General features: G+C 37.8%; 2 protein-coding genes across 3 annotated transcripts in view; both read right to left on the bottom strand.

Moving 5' to 3' along the window:
• Positions 1–7,261, bottom strand: part of slc37a2 (solute carrier family 37 member 2) — an 18,067-nt gene extending 10,806 nt beyond the window's left edge. Inside the window, exons 1-6 of the mRNA XM_038708402.1 lie at positions 6,654–7,261; positions 4,244–4,325; positions 3,073–3,163; positions 2,646–2,724; positions 2,422–2,557; positions 397–473 (exon numbers count right to left, since the gene is read on the bottom strand). Of these exons, the coding sequence (XP_038564330.1) occupies positions 397–473; positions 2,422–2,557; positions 2,646–2,724; positions 3,073–3,163; positions 4,244–4,325; positions 6,654–6,712 (524 nt within the window). The 5' untranslated portion in view covers positions 6,713–7,261. The remainder of the gene's footprint in view (positions 1–396; positions 474–2,421; positions 2,558–2,645; positions 2,725–3,072; positions 3,164–4,243; positions 4,326–6,653) is intronic.
• A 2,041-nt stretch (positions 7,262–9,302) lies between these two features.
• ccdc15 (coiled-coil domain containing 15) lies at positions 9,303–17,108 on the bottom strand. 2 transcript variants are annotated; one of them, XM_038709408.1, is made up of 10 exons: positions 16,697–17,108; positions 15,406–15,555; positions 14,829–14,957; positions 14,069–14,185; positions 13,842–13,964; positions 11,692–11,802; positions 11,501–11,604; positions 11,021–11,215; positions 9,972–10,120; positions 9,303–9,878 (listed from the first exon to the last, which is right to left on the bottom strand). In XM_038709408.1, exons 1-10 carry the CDS (start codon positions 16,868–16,870, stop codon positions 9,829–9,831), a joined length of 1,302 nt encoding a protein of 433 aa, XP_038565336.1. In that variant the 5' UTR covers positions 16,871–17,108; the 3' UTR covers positions 9,303–9,828. The 2 variants fall into 2 exon arrangements, with proteins under 2 accessions (XP_038565336.1, XP_038565335.1); XM_038709407.1 differs by having other exon boundaries at positions 13,788–13,964; positions 16,697–17,106.
• Positions 17,109–17,515: the final 407 nt, after the last annotated feature.

The raw sequence follows: 17,515 nt of genomic DNA, 5'->3' as shown, positions 1-17,515 counted from the left end.
GGTCACATGTAAACATCAGAATGTAAACATGATTCCCTGTGAAAACCTAATTCCTCTGAGTAGCCTGGTTTCTTTTGTGCAGGTCAACATAATCCATGGGTGTAGACCAGGAAAGGGTGAAACTCATTCCCGTCAGATGGCCGTGTGACTCTGAGTGATGTGCTTGTGATTCTACTTTGTAAAGAACCAGTTTGATCAGTTTTTGAGCTTCCACACATATTTAAGGGGCAGTTTAGGTTTATAATATGGATTTGAGGCTGGTGGTCTGAGACAAATCAAAGCCTGGATTCACTGTGTCCTGCAAAATGTGACAAATGTACATGTGTGAGTCAGTCAGTCATCTAATACTGCATAATCAGCAGGACTGCGCCCCAGGGCACATCGCGCAATACTTACTTCCCCTTTCCAAACCAGTTGCCGACACAAGCTACCACCGCTGGCCAGCCGGTTGTCTGCATCAGCCCGTTCATGACCTGCAGAGAAAGGCAACAAATCAACAAGTTCACTTACTGCATCAAAGCCTCTTAACACAGGTACAACACTACAAATTCAACATAAAAGGTGAATGAGAGGAGCCCAGTGAGCAGTGATTCTTCACATTCCCACACCAAGCCCAGACACGCTCCTGCAGTCATATGATGCAGCTATGAGTCATGTGATTTGTGTGCGCTAAGCCTAACTAAGCCACTGTGAGATCTCTAAAGTTATACAGGGAAGGGATGATAAATAAGGTCCGTACTGACCCACAGAGATCACACCTGTAATGGGGTAAAAGGGTTGTTAATCACTACAATAAATAAGTGATTTATTGATGGCTCTTCAGTCTTGTTACTTCTAACATGAGTAATTCTTTTAATTATAGCTTACCTAAGGCTGTAAAGGTTGTGTAATTTGACTACAGGGGAGGGTCACGTGATGGTGTCAAGCTCATCTGACACCTCAGAGCTACAGTTGTTGTTCAGATTAATTCAAGTTGTTGAATTAATCATCAACAACTTTGATAATCAATTGATCATTTTAGTCATGTATTAAGAAAAAACATCAAACATTCTCTGGTTTCAGCTTCTTGATGATTTGCAGCTTTTCACTGTTTTATATCATTTAAAAATTGCATATAAATATTATATAAACATCTTTGGGTTTACAGACATCATCTTGGGCTCTGGGGAATTATGATGGGCATTTTACACTATTTTCTGACATTTTAGATGCTAAATAAGTAAATAGGAAAAAATTTTCTGTAGCCTTAAAACACAGCAATGGAAAGTAGCAAAGTGTCTAAAACTGTGGTTTCTGAGTTACATGACTAAAATCTGATTGTGTAGGGTGAGAGATCTGAGCTTAAAGTCAAAGCAGCAATACATATTGAGTTATGGGTGTTGTTAGGACTGGTCCAAAGGGCGTTTTTTAAAAACTGAAGTGAAACAAAACTTGACCGTGCATAAACACAGGGACAAACATTCATTTCCTACAGAGTCAAGTGACCAACGAAACGTGGCTACTGCATGTTGATATGGATAAACGCTCTATGGTGAGTCAGCGATAAACAGCTCATCTGATCTCTGTGCTTCCCTCTTTCTCCCCTGATTTTGATGTTTGCAGTAGTTCTGCCTGCCAAAATGAGAGGTTGTTCATAGCCATTCAAAGCTTCCTAATTCTAGGTACAATTCATTTAAAAAGGTAAACAAAAGGGTTGTGCCACAACAGAAAGTCCAACAGAATGCTTCCTCTATTTCAGAGACTGAAATAAGATACGTACCCAAACAGAAATGTAAAAACGCAGAGACATGACAGTACCAAAAAAGCTGTACTCAGTTACTGTGTCCAGCTGTTTTTCACACAGAACTTGTTCCAACAGCAACAAATTGTTTTTTAATTTCTGTTTTTGTACACCTTAAACAAACAAGATACAAGTAAGTTTTAGAGGAGATGTATTTTTCTCTTTGGACAGAGCCAGTTGTTTCCCCCCCTGCTTCTAGTCTTAATGATCTTCTAGTCATGAACGAAAGTGCCCACAATAATCCCTTTAGTGTTTTCTGATACTGATTAAGGTTTACATCAGCAATGTTTGTAATTTATATGGTACCAAAAATTATAGATTGGGTCTTAAACCAAACCACCATGAGAATAAAAGCACTGGTTTTGAGTTATTTCCTCTTTATCCCAACTACTGCTCCACAATTAGCACTTGCGAGCTAATTCTGCTAAATTCTCTTAAGGATTAGAAAAAACAAAATAGTGACAATTTTGCTATTTGTAGGTCCCTACTAGTAATACAAAGAACATTACCGCTCTTATATCTAAATGATACATACCACGGTCATATTGCTCACAACCAGAACAGACAAGTCATCAACAAGTTGCCTCCTGTGTTTAAAACCAGTCGGGGAACAAAATAACTGTGTGGTGTTGTGTCTTCACCTGGATGAAGGCGTAGTACCCTAGGGAGTGGATGTTCCAGTAGAAGCCGAGGCCAAACAGACATGTGAACAATCCACTCATCACCATGCCAAAGCTCAGGTAGTACCGCAGAGGCAGGCGCTCTCCAAATATCCCACTGTGAACACAAGATTATGACTCAATATAACACACACACTCAAAAAACAAAAAGATAACAAGGTCTGCCAGCAGCAGCACATACAAACCTGATAAACATGCCGATGGCATAGGCAACCAGGAAGGAGTTATCCAAGACCCCAAACAGTGTCTGATAGTTGTCTTGGTCTAGAGAGATGGCAAAGATGAAACTGTTAGCTTTCTCCATATCACCATCTATAATGTTGATGTTTCTCCCTCTAATAAACAAGTAGGAGTTGTGCAGCATCAAAGATGTGAGCCCTCAACTGCTTCCCACCCCCAGAATTGTGAAGTTGGATACCAATTCTAATAACTGGAAATGAAAATATAAGGTAACCTACATGTAGTGAAGATGTATGTATTCTGATTACCAAAAAAACCTCTCAAAAATAAGATAACCTCTCATATAAGAATATATCTATATATTTTGCCCAGCCCTAATCATCAGAGGAGAGTCAGAGTTGACGTATAGATGGCAACAAGTAAAGGACTTACCAAAGGGCGACCAGTCACACCAAGTAGCATTATTGGTTATGTTAAGGTCTGTTGGTTGAATGACTGTAGAACAGTTTCTGTGCAGCTGACTCTGAGTATCAGAAAGAAAAACACAGAAGGAAGAGGGTGAAACGACACAGCTAAAACTCTCACAGACACACTAGAGTACAATATTAGAACGGCTACAAACAAATAAGGTAAAGTGCTAAATTTAGTTGGTCAGTGGTTAATGTTTCAATATTGGTGTTATCATTCAGAAGTTGCAGGAACTTGAGTGCAGACTACTGAACATCTTTTTTGCAATGTACTAATCATATTTTGTTGCCTTTCATAATATTATGTCCACAAACTGTAGCCTTAAAAGACAATACAGTACTTACCTATAAACAAGTACATGCTTTATCAGCATCTAAAGAAAGAGCATGAATAATGTGCAGGAGTCGTCTGATATTATCTGTAGCATGTCTATTTTTGAAAAAAACAAACCAGTTCGATCACTGAGTACAAGACGAGAAACATATGGGTCCAGAGCATTCACCTTTAGCTTTTGTAGACCATTTATGGTGGATTGGTGCTTTTTTTAGCAGTAAAGAACTCTTGTCCACCTGCTCTGATGTATCTGGTGAGCGTTTAGGTAATTTTACATGGGACAGAAAATCGTCAAGCGTAGCTGCATCTGGCTTATTAAAGATTTTAATCAAATTATTCAAAGCAATTCTTTACTCTTGCTTCAGATAACAAATGCCTTGGATGGGCACTATTAAGATAAATATTTTGTCTAGCTCTGAATAAGAGATCCAGGCAGTGTTTTCATCCACTTATTTATCTCCTTTCTCATCCTCTTGTGTTCTTTATTGAGGGGAAGACCTGCACATACGCTCAAATTCTATTGAAGCTAACTGGGACTAAGGCCTTTCTTGATCCTGTACTTTATTTAAAGTTAGTTACTCTTTTGTTAACTGAGGTGAAAACAGCCAAGTGCCTCAGTTTTACTTAGCTAAAACAAAGGAAGAGCAACATAAACTTAAGATAGTGATTATTTTCTTTTTCATGATTTCCAAACTCATATAAAGGAGCTCCAGAGGATTTGAATAATGGCGCACACATGTCAAGTTCCTGCAATAACCCTGCAAAAACTGTAGATAAAAAGCAATTCAATTGTCCCAGTCACCTTAACAATGCTGATGGGTTTCCGTGAGAGGTGATAGGCCGTGTAGAAGAGGAAGGTGAGCAAAAGAATGAAACTGCGATACCTGCAAAAGAGAGCTTAATATCACGATGTGGTGGAAAACAGAAAGAAATAAGGGCAAACTTGGCAATCTATTTTACTTGACTTTGCTTAATGATCTTAAAAAAAAAGATGTGACTTTGCTGTCAAAAAACAAGACCCTTTATGTAATCAGAACTCTTTCCATTGACGTCAGTAACATGAATAATCGCAGACATTAACATAAACAAGCTGCTATCAGCATGTCATGGTCCAACTTTGTTCATACTGGGTGGCATCAGAAGGTTATTATAAATATAACGTAATTTTAAGGTGGAACATGTGTGTGAGAACATCTTTCTCATGATAATAACCTCTATTATCAATTATAAATTATTATTTATAAACTGATAAAATATTAGAAACCTATTGAGTTTTTACTTATTTCATAAATACAGTTTCTGCGGCCTCAATGGGACATGATAATTGAACCACCTCAATGTAGTCAATACAGAAACACCAGTAAATGTGGCTTCAAAATTCATCATCACTTGTAGCACATGCACTTATACCCATACAATTCTGAGCATTTCCTTTTTATTACTACTTTATACTTCTACTCCACTACATTTTAGAGGGATATGTTGTACTTTTTACTCCACTACGCTCACAGTAATATTTAATTAACAAATCAAGACTTTATTTAAAACAACAAGCTTATAAAACACAACACACATTGTTAAAGATTAAACCAGTGGTCCTTACAGAATAGTCTTGTTGCGGCTGCTTGTCACATTTTTGATGTCTAAAAGTGCTTTCAGTTCCACCAAAGAAACATTTTCCCTCTAAACATCTTAGATGGTTTCATTTAAGTATCAACTGAAGGCCCAAAAAGGTCAAATTATCAATTATTTCACACAAAAAAAGCAAAGAATGGGGGTGGACTCTTTCCTAACCCATTAATTGACCCCTCACATTTATCTTGTGACCTTTTGGAGGGGCCCACCCCCTAGGTTGGGAATCACAGGACTAGGCTAAACTATCAAACTGTATATAAAGTGGTTAATACAAACTCCACCTCTGCCATCTCCAGGGTAAAATGTTACATACACATTGAGGCATCAGTATTAACCTTTTGACAATGTCATAATTAATAATATATCCGCCATATCAGTATTTGGTACTTATGTAAAGGATTTGAGTACTTCTACCAGCAATTTCTGACACTGTCAGCAAAAACTGAACATTGCAAACTTCACAAAGATGGGATTTACTGCAGGTCTGTTGTATTAGATTATACAGGTGTACATGACAGGCAGGTAAGATCAAGTGTCATGACTCTACATTTCCGTAGCTCTTCATTGTGTTTTTTATCACATGCACTAGAAACATGTGTTGAGAGTTTCAATTAACAAACCATTCATCACTCTGTTGAAGTGTTTAAAGTATTTTGCAACAGACAGACTGCTGGAAATACTACTGAACGGATGTCAAGTGTGTAAATGTGTAAGATAAGAACATTTAGTTTTGGTGCTGATTAAAAAAAAACATGATTTGTTTGTTATTTTACATTAAATCATTCCCACCACTAGTGCTGAAACAATGAGTCGACTAATCGACTGGTCAATGAGAGAACATAATTTTAACTATTTCAATAATTAATTTACCTTCAAGGTCATTTTCAAGAAAAAACTGCATTTGATGGTTTTAGCTTCTCAAATATCTGGATTTATTATACAGTAAATTTAAAGTCTTTGCATTTTGGACTGTCTAAAAACAAAAGCAATTTGAAGGCTCTTGAGCTCTGGGAAATTAGACTGGACATTTCATTATTATTTTTTTTTAAACCCAACAATTGATAGTGAAATTGAGAAAATGATCTGCAGATAATTAAAATAATTCTTAGTTGCAGCCATAATTAGATTATCGCATAATGATGAGTGATTACTAAACTGCAAAGTAATGTAGTGTTCCCTAGTGAAGTGAAACTAGAAACTGAGATTTTATTAAAATAAGAGTTCCCCTTGCCTTGGCGAATTCCTTAAATGCTGGATTTGTGGACGACCATATCGATTCGATAAAGGTCAAATCTGAATCGATATGGATGAAAGCTCTGAATTGCCACTTTTTTTAAATGCAGTTCGTCGTGGCTGTAGATTCTCTGAAAACAATAAGTCAATGAATTTGTAACAGATGGTATGATGTGGTACTTGTGTAACAAACACGCTGGGTTTACCATCCCCATTTCAAATTCACATAATGTGTGTTTATCGACCTGGTTGAGCTAATCATTTACAGCATGGAGATAAGTAAGTGCCATTAAACTGGCTGATTTGGAAGTGAACAATAGGAATGGACGATAATGGAAACTCACCAACTATCTCGAGAAAAGGACGTGATCAGTCTTATGCCAGGAGCCACGGACGACTTCATTTTCGATGAAAACGTTGTCAGACTTTACACAGAAACAGTCACAGCTTGGTCCCAGACATGTCCTCGAAGTACTGATATATCAACACACTGCTCGACCGGTTGTAACGTAATCTAACTTACTGTAAGGTGAGATTGCTTATTAAGGTGTAACGACAGTAGGCTAGCCGGAGGTTGAAAACAAACGCTTAATTGTTTTGTACTAACGTCACCTAAAGAAAACGGACCTTTTTGGCATGTAAATAAAGCCACTGGTTCACAGGAGACGTTAGCTGCTGGATGAATAAAGCAGCAACCACGCAGCTTCGTGGTGGGAGTCCGACATCCAGCGGCTTTCCATACTGTGCGGCTGAGTTTATATGGCCCGGTCCGGAGAGCCAGCCTACCTCTGTGCAGCTGTAGTAACGTTTCACGTACCGGTTCAAAAAAAATGCCGTCCGTTATTAATATAAAACCATAATTATTGTTAGCCTGAATGTGTTATTCCATTAACATTTTCCAGTCGGCGTCTCTCAGCGACAACGTGATCCGATCTCTGACGTCACGGCAAACAGGAAATAAGTCACAAGAACAGCTGACCATCCAGAGTGGTTCCCAACAGGGGGGTCGGGACCCTTTCTAAGGGGTCGTAACAGGACTATGAAGGGTCGCAGGATGATTAACTTGATCGGAAATACGGAAAACACGTTCTACTTGTGATTTTTTGTGGCTTACCTCTGATGTTAACGTTTTCTTGTGAAAAAAGTATATATATTTGTTAAAGTATTATGAGTAAAACGTGCATAAAGTATAAAACGTAAACGTAGGATGAGCCCCATCAGCTTCAATTCAATTTTATTTATATAGCGCCAAATATAAAAAAAAAATAAAGCTTTATATTATTGTAATGGTCCAATAATATAACGCTGACGTTGATGCATTAACATTTAGGTGGATCAAAATGATTGATTAAATGATAATTTTGATTAATTAAGTCTATGCAACCTTATATCTAATAATAATTTACTCCTGCATCCTTCCAGACTGCTCATTGGACTGTCTTGATCTGTCTATATTGTTTTTGTTTTATGGTGTGTGTGTATATATATATATGTGTTCATTATAATGTAGTCTGTGTCTGATTTTTTATTGTATGAGTAAGCACATCGTGAGCAATGTACGATCCAGTCAAATTCCTCCTATGTGTTCATATATCTGGCAAATAAAGCTGAATCTGATTCTAAATGTTCATGTATACACTCATTTGCTAGTTGATTGGGTACACCTAGCTACAACTAAAGGAGTGTTACACACCAGTCCTGCAATAAATACAACCTTCATGACGGTAATATTATTTTTGTTTAAACTACTGGTTCAACTTGACTATTTGGGAGGCTGCAGTTTATGTTGCTGTTAAACTGTGCTGTATTATTCAGAGAGGTCTATCTGTTATTTAGCCTCAGTATAACAATACAATTTAACAGCAGCTAGGTGTATCTAACCTGAGTGTTTTATTTATGTGAAATCCTAAATCTGAAAAGTAGCTAATAACTATAGCTGTGAAATAAACGTAGTGGAGTAAAAAACTACACTATTAGACATTAGACATGAATTTTAAGCCAATTTACTACAACTGATGTACACAATACTGCAGTATTGTGCCCTCTACAGTGTTTTTGAATGTTTTTTTTATGTTACAGTCTTTAGGTTTTTGTGTTAGGTAATTTCATCTGCACATTTAGATTTGTTATAAATGTGTTATTGCAGTGGTAAGTACACAGTGTCAATTGCATTTATGTACAAAGCAGAGTTGATGTTCACTATGATGGGTTAACCCAGCTCAGTAAAGTAACATTTAATCATATAGATGACAGAACTGAGTTTATTTAATTTTTTAAACACCGCCCTGAAGAACTTTGAAACTTTAAAAAAATCAAAAGCTCATTCTCAGGTTTATGCATCTACTGACTTCCTTGATGCTTTACTACTTATATAAGCTGACTCCATTTATTACATGCAGAGTGTATGTTGTGTACATGTCTTATCAATAAATATAAAAAGTAAATTCCTGTGAGGTTGTATAAACAAAATGTAGACTGAGAATAGACATCTCAGAACCACATCTGTTTCTGGTGAAACATTAATCTGTTGCCAATCTGATGGTGTTCTCAACAGCAGCAGCCAAAATATAAAGTAGTAAAACAAAACACATTTAATATAAATACACAAAAATTTAAAATATAAAATGAATTTAAATTTGGTAAATGCAGCATCATCTGTAAATCATTCTGCATTCATCTACAAATTCATGACTGATTCTCAGAGTATCTGTTGTCCACACAGCTTGTTACACTGTATGAAAAGCTTCTGCTTCAGTTCATTAAACCCCTGCAGTAATATGAAGGCAACAGGACAGATGTACTCATAAATCTGCAACGTCTGACTTCCCATGTTTAATTAAGATTACTCACAGCTCTCCACTGTGTTTATCTTCATTAAATCATATGCAGACGACACCAGGTTGTTACAGAATAACCACACACACCTCCATAGACAGAAGCTATAACTCGGCATTGTGCGTCACAGCCTCTTTTCCAATTAAAAACAAAATCAATTAATCAGCAGTCATGTTTTATTCTTGAAATGAATTACAAAGCAAACACTGCTGTATCACATTTTAAGACACGATGTGACCATTTACAATGTAAAATACAGTAGAATGAATGAAATAGCACCGGATTGATGCGATCATATAAACTGCTTCACCAAGCAATTTTTTTATTATTCCTTTGGACTTTAGGATACATCATCTAGGAAAGATCAATGCCTGGACAAAATGTGCGCAAATCCATCAAGTAGAAATATTTCACAGCATAAATTAAAACTTCGACCTGCTGGTAACGCAAGATGAAGTCATTTGGATTCATCATGTAAAAAACAAGAATGCCTGCACAAAATGTCAAGGTAATCCATCAAATATTAAGTGAAATATTTTAGGCGGGAGTCTAAACACGTACTGGACCTATCTCTGTACTAGACATAAAGAGATAAAACTGACTCTGGGTTACACTGTTTTTCCCCAAAATGTTGGACTGTTCCTTTAAACAGACAGCAAGAAGCCTGCAGTTCATCAGCTTCCTTTACTGTAAATCCAAACTCAACATTGTTGAATGCAACGCCTTGGCATACGCTGTGGAAGAGACAAATGTTACTGTCAACAGCACTGTTATTGTTTCCATGTATAGTTCCACTAAAGCTCAGTGGCGGTGTGTGCAGGGAGTACCTTTGGGATTGTTGTGGAACACACAGTTGTTAGCACAGGTGTCAGGATGGGAGTCCCAGAAAGAGAACGCGCAGCAGCAGAGAGGAGGGAGCTCCAGCTTCTCCTGAGATAGTCGCTCCTTCATCTGAGCTCTCAGAGCTTCAATGAACCTGCAGAGTCACAACCCTTCTGTTTATCAAACGTTCAGATTTACAAATTTACTTTTCTTTCCCAAAGATGCATATATTATTCTCTGGAGTGATTTCACAAAAAAAAAATTCTGATTATGAGCATTAATAGTTGACTGCAACTGGCCCAGGCATTTTGTGCTGTAATATTACAGGTATAGTTACTGTGTGGCCAATATGTTTTACCCAGTTTTTGGTTGTACACAAGCTCAACACACCTGTTTAAACTCTTTTTCGCTATCTGACTGGTCAGGAAAAATCCCTGCACTCAGGTGGTGACACACGTTACCATGGCTACCAAAATAATTGGCATAAATGTAGTTATACATCTCTTATATAGATCAGGAGATCACTTTCAGCTCACAATTAACAGCACTGGTAGTTAAGATTTTGAAATCATTTAAAAACCACACATCTACTGTCACACAGTGCTGTGGTGGTTCTGTTTTGCTTTCACGCCACAAAAAACAAAAATCGCACCCGAGTCCGCTTAGAAGCAGACCCACCTTTTTTGGAGAGTCTCAGCACAGTTGTGTAGTACAAAGTTAAAAGAGTAATCCTTGATTTAGCATTGCACTCACACTATAAAATTGTCAGACTCACTTTGGATGTTTGAGGCAGCAGTAACAGTCTTTTTTATTGCACACATTCTTCTTCCTGGCACTTACATTACCCACAATGCAGTTCCACCACTGACAGTTTGGTCAGAGATTCAGGTGTGTTATGCTAGTAGCAGCTAATGTAGCCACCAGACAATAACCTCAAGCAGAGATGAGGAGTGATGACTTGTTTCGCCATAATGCAGTAGTATTTCCAAAGACCTGTCACCAGACTTTGATGTGTTCCCCTTTAAGTTTTGGCAAATGAATCTACATTAATTACCTTGAAGCTTCTTTCCCTTTCTCTTCTTTTTTCCTCCTCTGAAGCTCCATGGCTCTCTCTTCCTCCTCAAGCTTCAGTCGCTCCAGAATCAGCAGCTCTCGCTCCTCCAGCTTCTGTCTGGCCTCTGCGAGCTGCCGAACTCTCTCCAACTTTCTCTCTTCCTCCAGACGAAGCTTTTCTTTCTCTGCTTTGATCCTTCAGTGAAGACATTGACACTTGAGAGCAGATTTTCACTGAGACCAAACATGTTATTTGCCATACACAGTATTGAGTATTGAGTCATATTTTGGTAAATCAGTGAAATATATTGACGTTTTGATATTTTTGTCTGGTGAATACTTATCAGCACTAACCAATGACTACAACTTTTTTCAAGCTACTCATCTTCATAAAACATTTAGTAGCCATCTAATGACTACTTATACACACATTCACACAAATAAGAGGAAGTGGTGCATGAGAATACTGCAGCCTCGTCACCTTGCAGTCCTCTTCAGGTGTTTCCTGTGCTGTTTGTTGTCTTTCACTTGCTCTCGCTCTATGTTCATGTACAGACGGCGGTGCATCAGGAACTGAAACTGACGCTGCAGAGAGAGACGTGTTATTTGTAAGATCTAATCTGACAGGGTTCAAACAAGTACAGCCAAAACTTCATGCACATGTCGGTCTACCTGTCTTTTCAGTTCTTCTTGGTCAGTCAGAGGCCACAGGACCTGTGGGTTGGACTGGAAACCAGGATCAGGCTGTGATTTGTCAGAATCCCACAACACAGTCCCACTCATCTGAAACATATACACAGTCAGAACTGAGTCAGTACACCAAGAAAATAGGATTTGATTGATCATCCGTTGAAATCAGTAGGTACCCAGCTGCCAACAGTGCTAATTTAAATTGATAACAAAATATTCTTTGTAGATCTTCAGGCTCGCCACTTTATTTTTCTTGTTTGTCAACAAATCCCATAAAAAAACTGATTCTACTAACAACTATGGTCTGTGTGTTCAAAGCCTAATATGGTGTGTTCCTCTGTGCCATAGATCTCCACTGTTGTACAAAAACAATTAAAACACATCAGTGAATCCACACTGCTACACTCGGTGACCTGTTTATTAAATGAAACTACATTATTTTGAGCTGCTTTTAAACATTTACATCTTCAGTCGGAGCCAATAGATTGGAGAGCTAGTGCCGCAGACAGGGTAGGGAAGTTGGAAAGACTAATACATTGTTGGTTTTGGTCTTGTCATGGGATTTATTTACAACAATAAAAATATAGAATATAAGCGGCCTTGTACTTTATCTCATTCAAATGCTTCAGCTGTAGTTTATGGGGTGGTAAATATTAGGATTACAGCCATAGATGGGGTTTAAATCTGCTAATACTTGCAAAGAAGCCAGGATCTACCGCAGGTCGAGCTGCAGCAACTGCTAACTGACTACTAACATAAAACAGAAATAGAACTGGTTGCATAAGTATTCACCCTCTTTACTATGACACACCTAAAATCATCACTGGTGGAGCCAATTGATTTCTTTGTTGGTTCCACCAGTTGCATAAATTGCATATTATGTTGACTGGAGATCAAGTTTAACTTAAACTTAACTGTAAGCTCAACTGTATCCGGAAGGAATAAATCTGGTTACTACATTACCTTTAAAAACTACAGAAACATTGTTAACGGATCAGCATCACTATTAGGGTGTAGAAAAACAAAGCCAAGTATAAACAGCACTGTTTATTGTTGTTGTTGTTGTTCCTTGTTAGTAGCCTAGACATGTTGTGAATGACCAGGTGAAGTGTTTAAGGTTAATGACAATGAAGTCATAGTCATCAGTCATGTGGTGTCAAGTGAAATATCACAACTGGTCCTGTAAACTGTGAAATAATTACACTGTCTGCTGTTCAAAGGGCTATCTCATGGTCATAAACTATGAACTATTTGGGTTGATTATGAGTTATGAGAGCCACCTAAAGACAGATTTTAAGACGTTTTAGGTTTTGTGATGCTGGACTGTCTCATTTGGAATGATGGAAATCCATCTTCACAAGTTGCATCCTTTGGAGGATCCTGCCCCTGACCTCGGACATAGCTACTCTTAATAACTCACATAAATCTGGTCTGTCTGGGCTTTTATGGTCTGCTGAAACCAAAGTTAATTATTTGCCTCTACTAAATGCTTTGTTTGGCATAAATGAACACCACACAAGCAGAAATACAGCACTCCAACCATAGAGCTTTTAACTTTAACTCCTTAACTCTTGTCAGACTTTACATCTACTATCACATCACAAAAAATAAACACCACATTAGTCAAGCTTTGTCTGCACTACACAACATATCTGATTTAAACTGGTGCTACAATTGAAAAGTTACTGAGGAATAACCTTGTCAAATGTCTGAATATCAAACTTAAAAATATCTACATCTCACTGTTACTTAACCCGTGTTTGTTTACATTTTGGCAAATCTGTTTTAAGTAATGCTGCTTTACTTACTAGCAGTTTCTGTTAAAACTGAAGTTATCATGAGAGCCTTTTTGTGTGATTTCTAAGCCAATTTATGAATGTTTCATTGACACCGCTACCAATGGAAAGAGTGAGTACAGTATGAAGTTAGTATTATTATTATTAGTTGCATCTCTACTTGAAACATCCCTCTGAACCCGTAGCTGATATGGCCATAGAAACAACGGTTTACAGGATATTGGTCTTGGATATTATGTCTCCACATTAAGCATCCTAGATAAGTTTACTAATAAAACTCACACATGCTGAACCATGATGAAAGGTGCCACTGCTGCACCATGGGTATTCATTAACCTTCTGCTGAACAAGGGGACATTCGTGTCGACTGGTGAAGAGATGATCATCTCCCTCTTCCTCAACGTCCTCCTCCTCTTCTTCCACTTCCTGCTCTGCTCTCAGCACGTGAGATTCAGCTTTCTGTTGGGAGCAGATGAAAATATTTTTTATTACAACCTGGATGTGCACAGTTATAGGAAAATGTTTTTAAAAAAGAGGAACAAGTGTGAGACACAGGCACTCACATGTCTGCTCGGAGAGATGTTCCATTTGCCTCCGGGGAGGTCTGACATCATTTCCCCATGCGGGATCATTCGACAGGCAGCTAGTCTGAGTCTGACCTGCCTCATGCCTTCACTAGACTGGAAAACCATAGAAATAAATAATCCTCCAGATTAATCACTGTCACATTATTCTATCACTCACACGAGGAAACAATGCAATCATTATGACTGCCAAAAACAAACACACAATGCGTTTGAGATTCACACTATGTCCTGCAGAAAATAGGACCACATAGGGCTGACTATACAGAAGTTAGAAGTTAGTCTGGGTCCCTGAGCAGACTTTGATCATCCATAGTAAACATAAGAGCCTGACAAACCCTCGTTTTCTGAGGCAGATTGAGGCCAATATTGATTCAAAAGATTTTTTGACATCCTCACATAAAATAATGAAACATTTTAAAAGGATTTCTTAAATTTGGCTGTTAAACAACTGTGACCAAGAGATATGTACTGAGGGAGACATTCTACACTTTTACACTCATTGGTGCTCTCTAATGGATAAAATATAACAGATAAACTGTTTCTGAATTATGGAGAAGGGTCCGGCTGCAGCTTGTACAGAGTCAACGCAAAGAAGATTTTTCATATTGTCTGCTTACCACTGATGTATTATTACAACTCTTATTCTTTTATTGCAGTAAAACATGAGATTCCTTTGCTAAAACTTCAATTATGTAATCATGCTCTGGGGTGGAAGTGCTATATACTACCATCTCACCTCCTGAGGGCTCCTCTCCATCACCCTCTGTTGTACAGCACCTCCCGCAGACATCAGTTTATCACCAGCAGACACATGTTGGGTCCAGACTTGATACTGCTGTTGCAGGATTTTCCTATCAGGTTTCATCTGGACATAAACAGTGTTATAATGAGGACGTCAATCAGGCAGAGACATCAGCAGTGTGGGCAACCAAATAGTACCAAAACAATTAGTCGATTAATTGATTAGTACATCAATCCACAGAAAAATTTAACAATAATTTTCAATGTGAGGATTTGCTCTTTTTTCTGTTTCACACCTTTATGAACTGAATATCTTTAAGTTTTAGACTGTTGGATAAAGGAATTTAAAAGATGTGAGAAATTAGTGGCATTTTCACTCTTTTCTACCACTTTACAGACTAAATGTTTCATTGATTAATTGAAAATAAAATAAGATATTCAACATTGAACATACTCGAATGTGCATTAAAACAAAGTCATTAAGAGCTCATTTTACCCAAAACAGCTGTCTCCCCTGATTGATTTATATGTGTTCTCATTAATACTGTCAGTCAAAATAATGTTATCTTTACCACTGAGTCTGCCTGAGGCTGCTGTCTCTTCTTGCTGACTTGAACTTGCTGTGCCACACGATGACGTACTTCATCTTGAAATTGTCGAAGGCTCTCTTCAGTCTCCCTCCTCTTTTCTGCCTGGATCTTTTCAGTTTGTAAAGCAAGAGCCTATACCAAGACACAGGAAGATGTCAAATTGGGCTTTTGAAAATTGTTTTTTTATAATTTTTTATATAGTTTTTGGACCAAACAAATAATTGAGGAAGTAATAAACAGATAAATCAATAATCAAAATGACTGTTGTTGGTGTTTTATAAAATTTTTATTATAAGAGGTAAAATTAAGTTAGACCTTGGTGGGGTCTAATTGACCTCAAACATAAACAAAATCACTATGTAAGATAACTATTTTAGTGCAAGGAATGCAGTACAGCAATGCCAAACTAGGTTTGAGGTCATTTAGAAAGTGTCACCATTACACAGTCTGTCCACCAGAGTGCACTGACAAGTTTATTATGAATCATAGTTACAATTCTTAAAAAAACACATCTACATTGTACACATTACAAATATAGCTCTCCATTTACTTGGTGGGGGGCGATTACAATGTTATCTGGCCCTAAAAAGAGAATTCACACTCACAAATTACCTGAGCACAATATAATGTCCTAAACTAAGAAAACGTTGACTACATACAGACTCTGTGAACACAGCCTGGCCATAGAAAAGGGTCACTTCAGAAAGAGCTGGCTACCTGGAGAGGAGAGACTCTGAGGATAGGTAGACAGTTTCTCACCTCATGTCCTAAACTCTAAAACATTTTCTGATTTCCAATCTAAATCAGACACACAGAAACTCCCTACTTACTGGGAGAAATGCCCAAATGCCAAATCCTTACAGCTAATTTTTTTTCCTCATATCACGAAAAAAACCAGTGGAAACAAATAATTGTTGTTGTTTTTATAAAATGACCGTAATATTATCACAATTATTATAGCTAGCTATTTTAATAATTGTTATTATTAGAGAATGTGCTACTTCATGTCAAAAAGACATTTTTATTGTTTACATGTGACTTTCGGGTTTGGCAACATTAGTGTACCTAAACATTCATGCCAATAAAGCATATTGAATTGAATTCAAAACCCCAGCTCAACAAAACACAGGGGTGATAAACGTTAAACTCTGCTAAACTCATCACTTCCTAAAACCTGCAGGTTGCCTCAGTTATTACTGAACTGTCTCCCAACAGCTTGGCAACAGCTAAGTTAGCTTTGGTCATTAGCGTTACAGTTAAAGACCAAACTCACACACGGGTGCTCCGAGAAGTCTTGTCCGCCTTCCACCCAGGCTCCCACCGCCACCACCGCCTGGTTCCTCTCGGCCAGCACCTTGTTGGCTCTGGAGGCTGGGAGCTCCGTGGTCCGGCTGGCTGAAGCTTTACACCTGTCGTGTCTCGCAGGTTTAATCCGGCTGGTGCTCATTGGTAACGTTAGCCGGGCTAATTCAATGTGATGCTAACTCACTGCTAAAAATATCTTATCTCGGTAGTCAGTTGGCGACGTTAACGTTATACGTTACGTAACGTTAAAGCGGTTTCGTTGACTGTATTATTCAAGATATTCGTCCACCACAAGGAAAACAAAGGAGAGCAAAGCAAACACACCCGTAACATCTGTTAAAGCACAACAAACTACCGACAGATCTGTTTGAGTTTCGCTCACTTAATCTTCTTTTACTTCCTGGCGTTTAGCAAACTGCTCACTGGCGCATTACTGCCCCATCTGGACAGGAGGCGACATTGTGAAAATTCATTTTGCCAAAACACGCAGAAAGGGAGGGAGGTAAAACAGTGGTGGGGGGTTAAAATATGTACTTATGACTTAAATATTTTACTTTAATGTCTTTGTTGTTTGTTAAGGTCTGCTTTGTTTTTTGTTTATAGTTATGTCCTGTTCTATTATTAATTTGTTGGTCTATGTACTTTAGTTTTGGCTAAACATCTTTGTAAGCCACAAATTCAAGATTCAATAAAGAAAGAAAAAATAAAAATTGGGGAGTAACTTAGTTACACTATTTAACTACAAAATGTATTTAACAATAAGCCATTACAGTTCACGATAATACAC

The sequence above is a fragment of the Micropterus salmoides genome, unplaced genomic scaffold (genome assembly GCF_014851395.1).
Source record: "Micropterus salmoides isolate LMB-PRFRI ecotype aquatic unplaced genomic scaffold, ASM1485139v1 Ms_hic_scaffold_9, whole genome shotgun sequence".
In the NCBI taxonomy this organism is placed as follows: Eukaryota; Metazoa; Chordata; class Actinopteri; order Centrarchiformes; family Centrarchidae; genus Micropterus; species Micropterus salmoides.
This window is presented reverse-complemented; position numbering and strand designations above follow the sequence as displayed.

Excerpts from the sequence above, each read along its gene's own strand:
- ccdc15 (XM_038709407.1), bottom strand. The coding sequence starts at position 16,870 with ATGAGCACCAGCCGGATTAAACCTGCGAGACACGACAGGTGTAAAGCT. Across the intron at positions 13,965-14,068 it reads ACATCTCTCCGAGCAGACAT|AAAGCTGAATCTCACGTGCT; the intron begins GTGAGTGCCTGT and ends TGCTCCCAACAG. Across the intron at positions 11,605-11,691 it reads AAGAAGAACTGAAAAGACAG|CGTCAGTTTCAGTTCCTGAT; the intron begins GTAGACCGACAT and ends CTCTCTCTGCAG.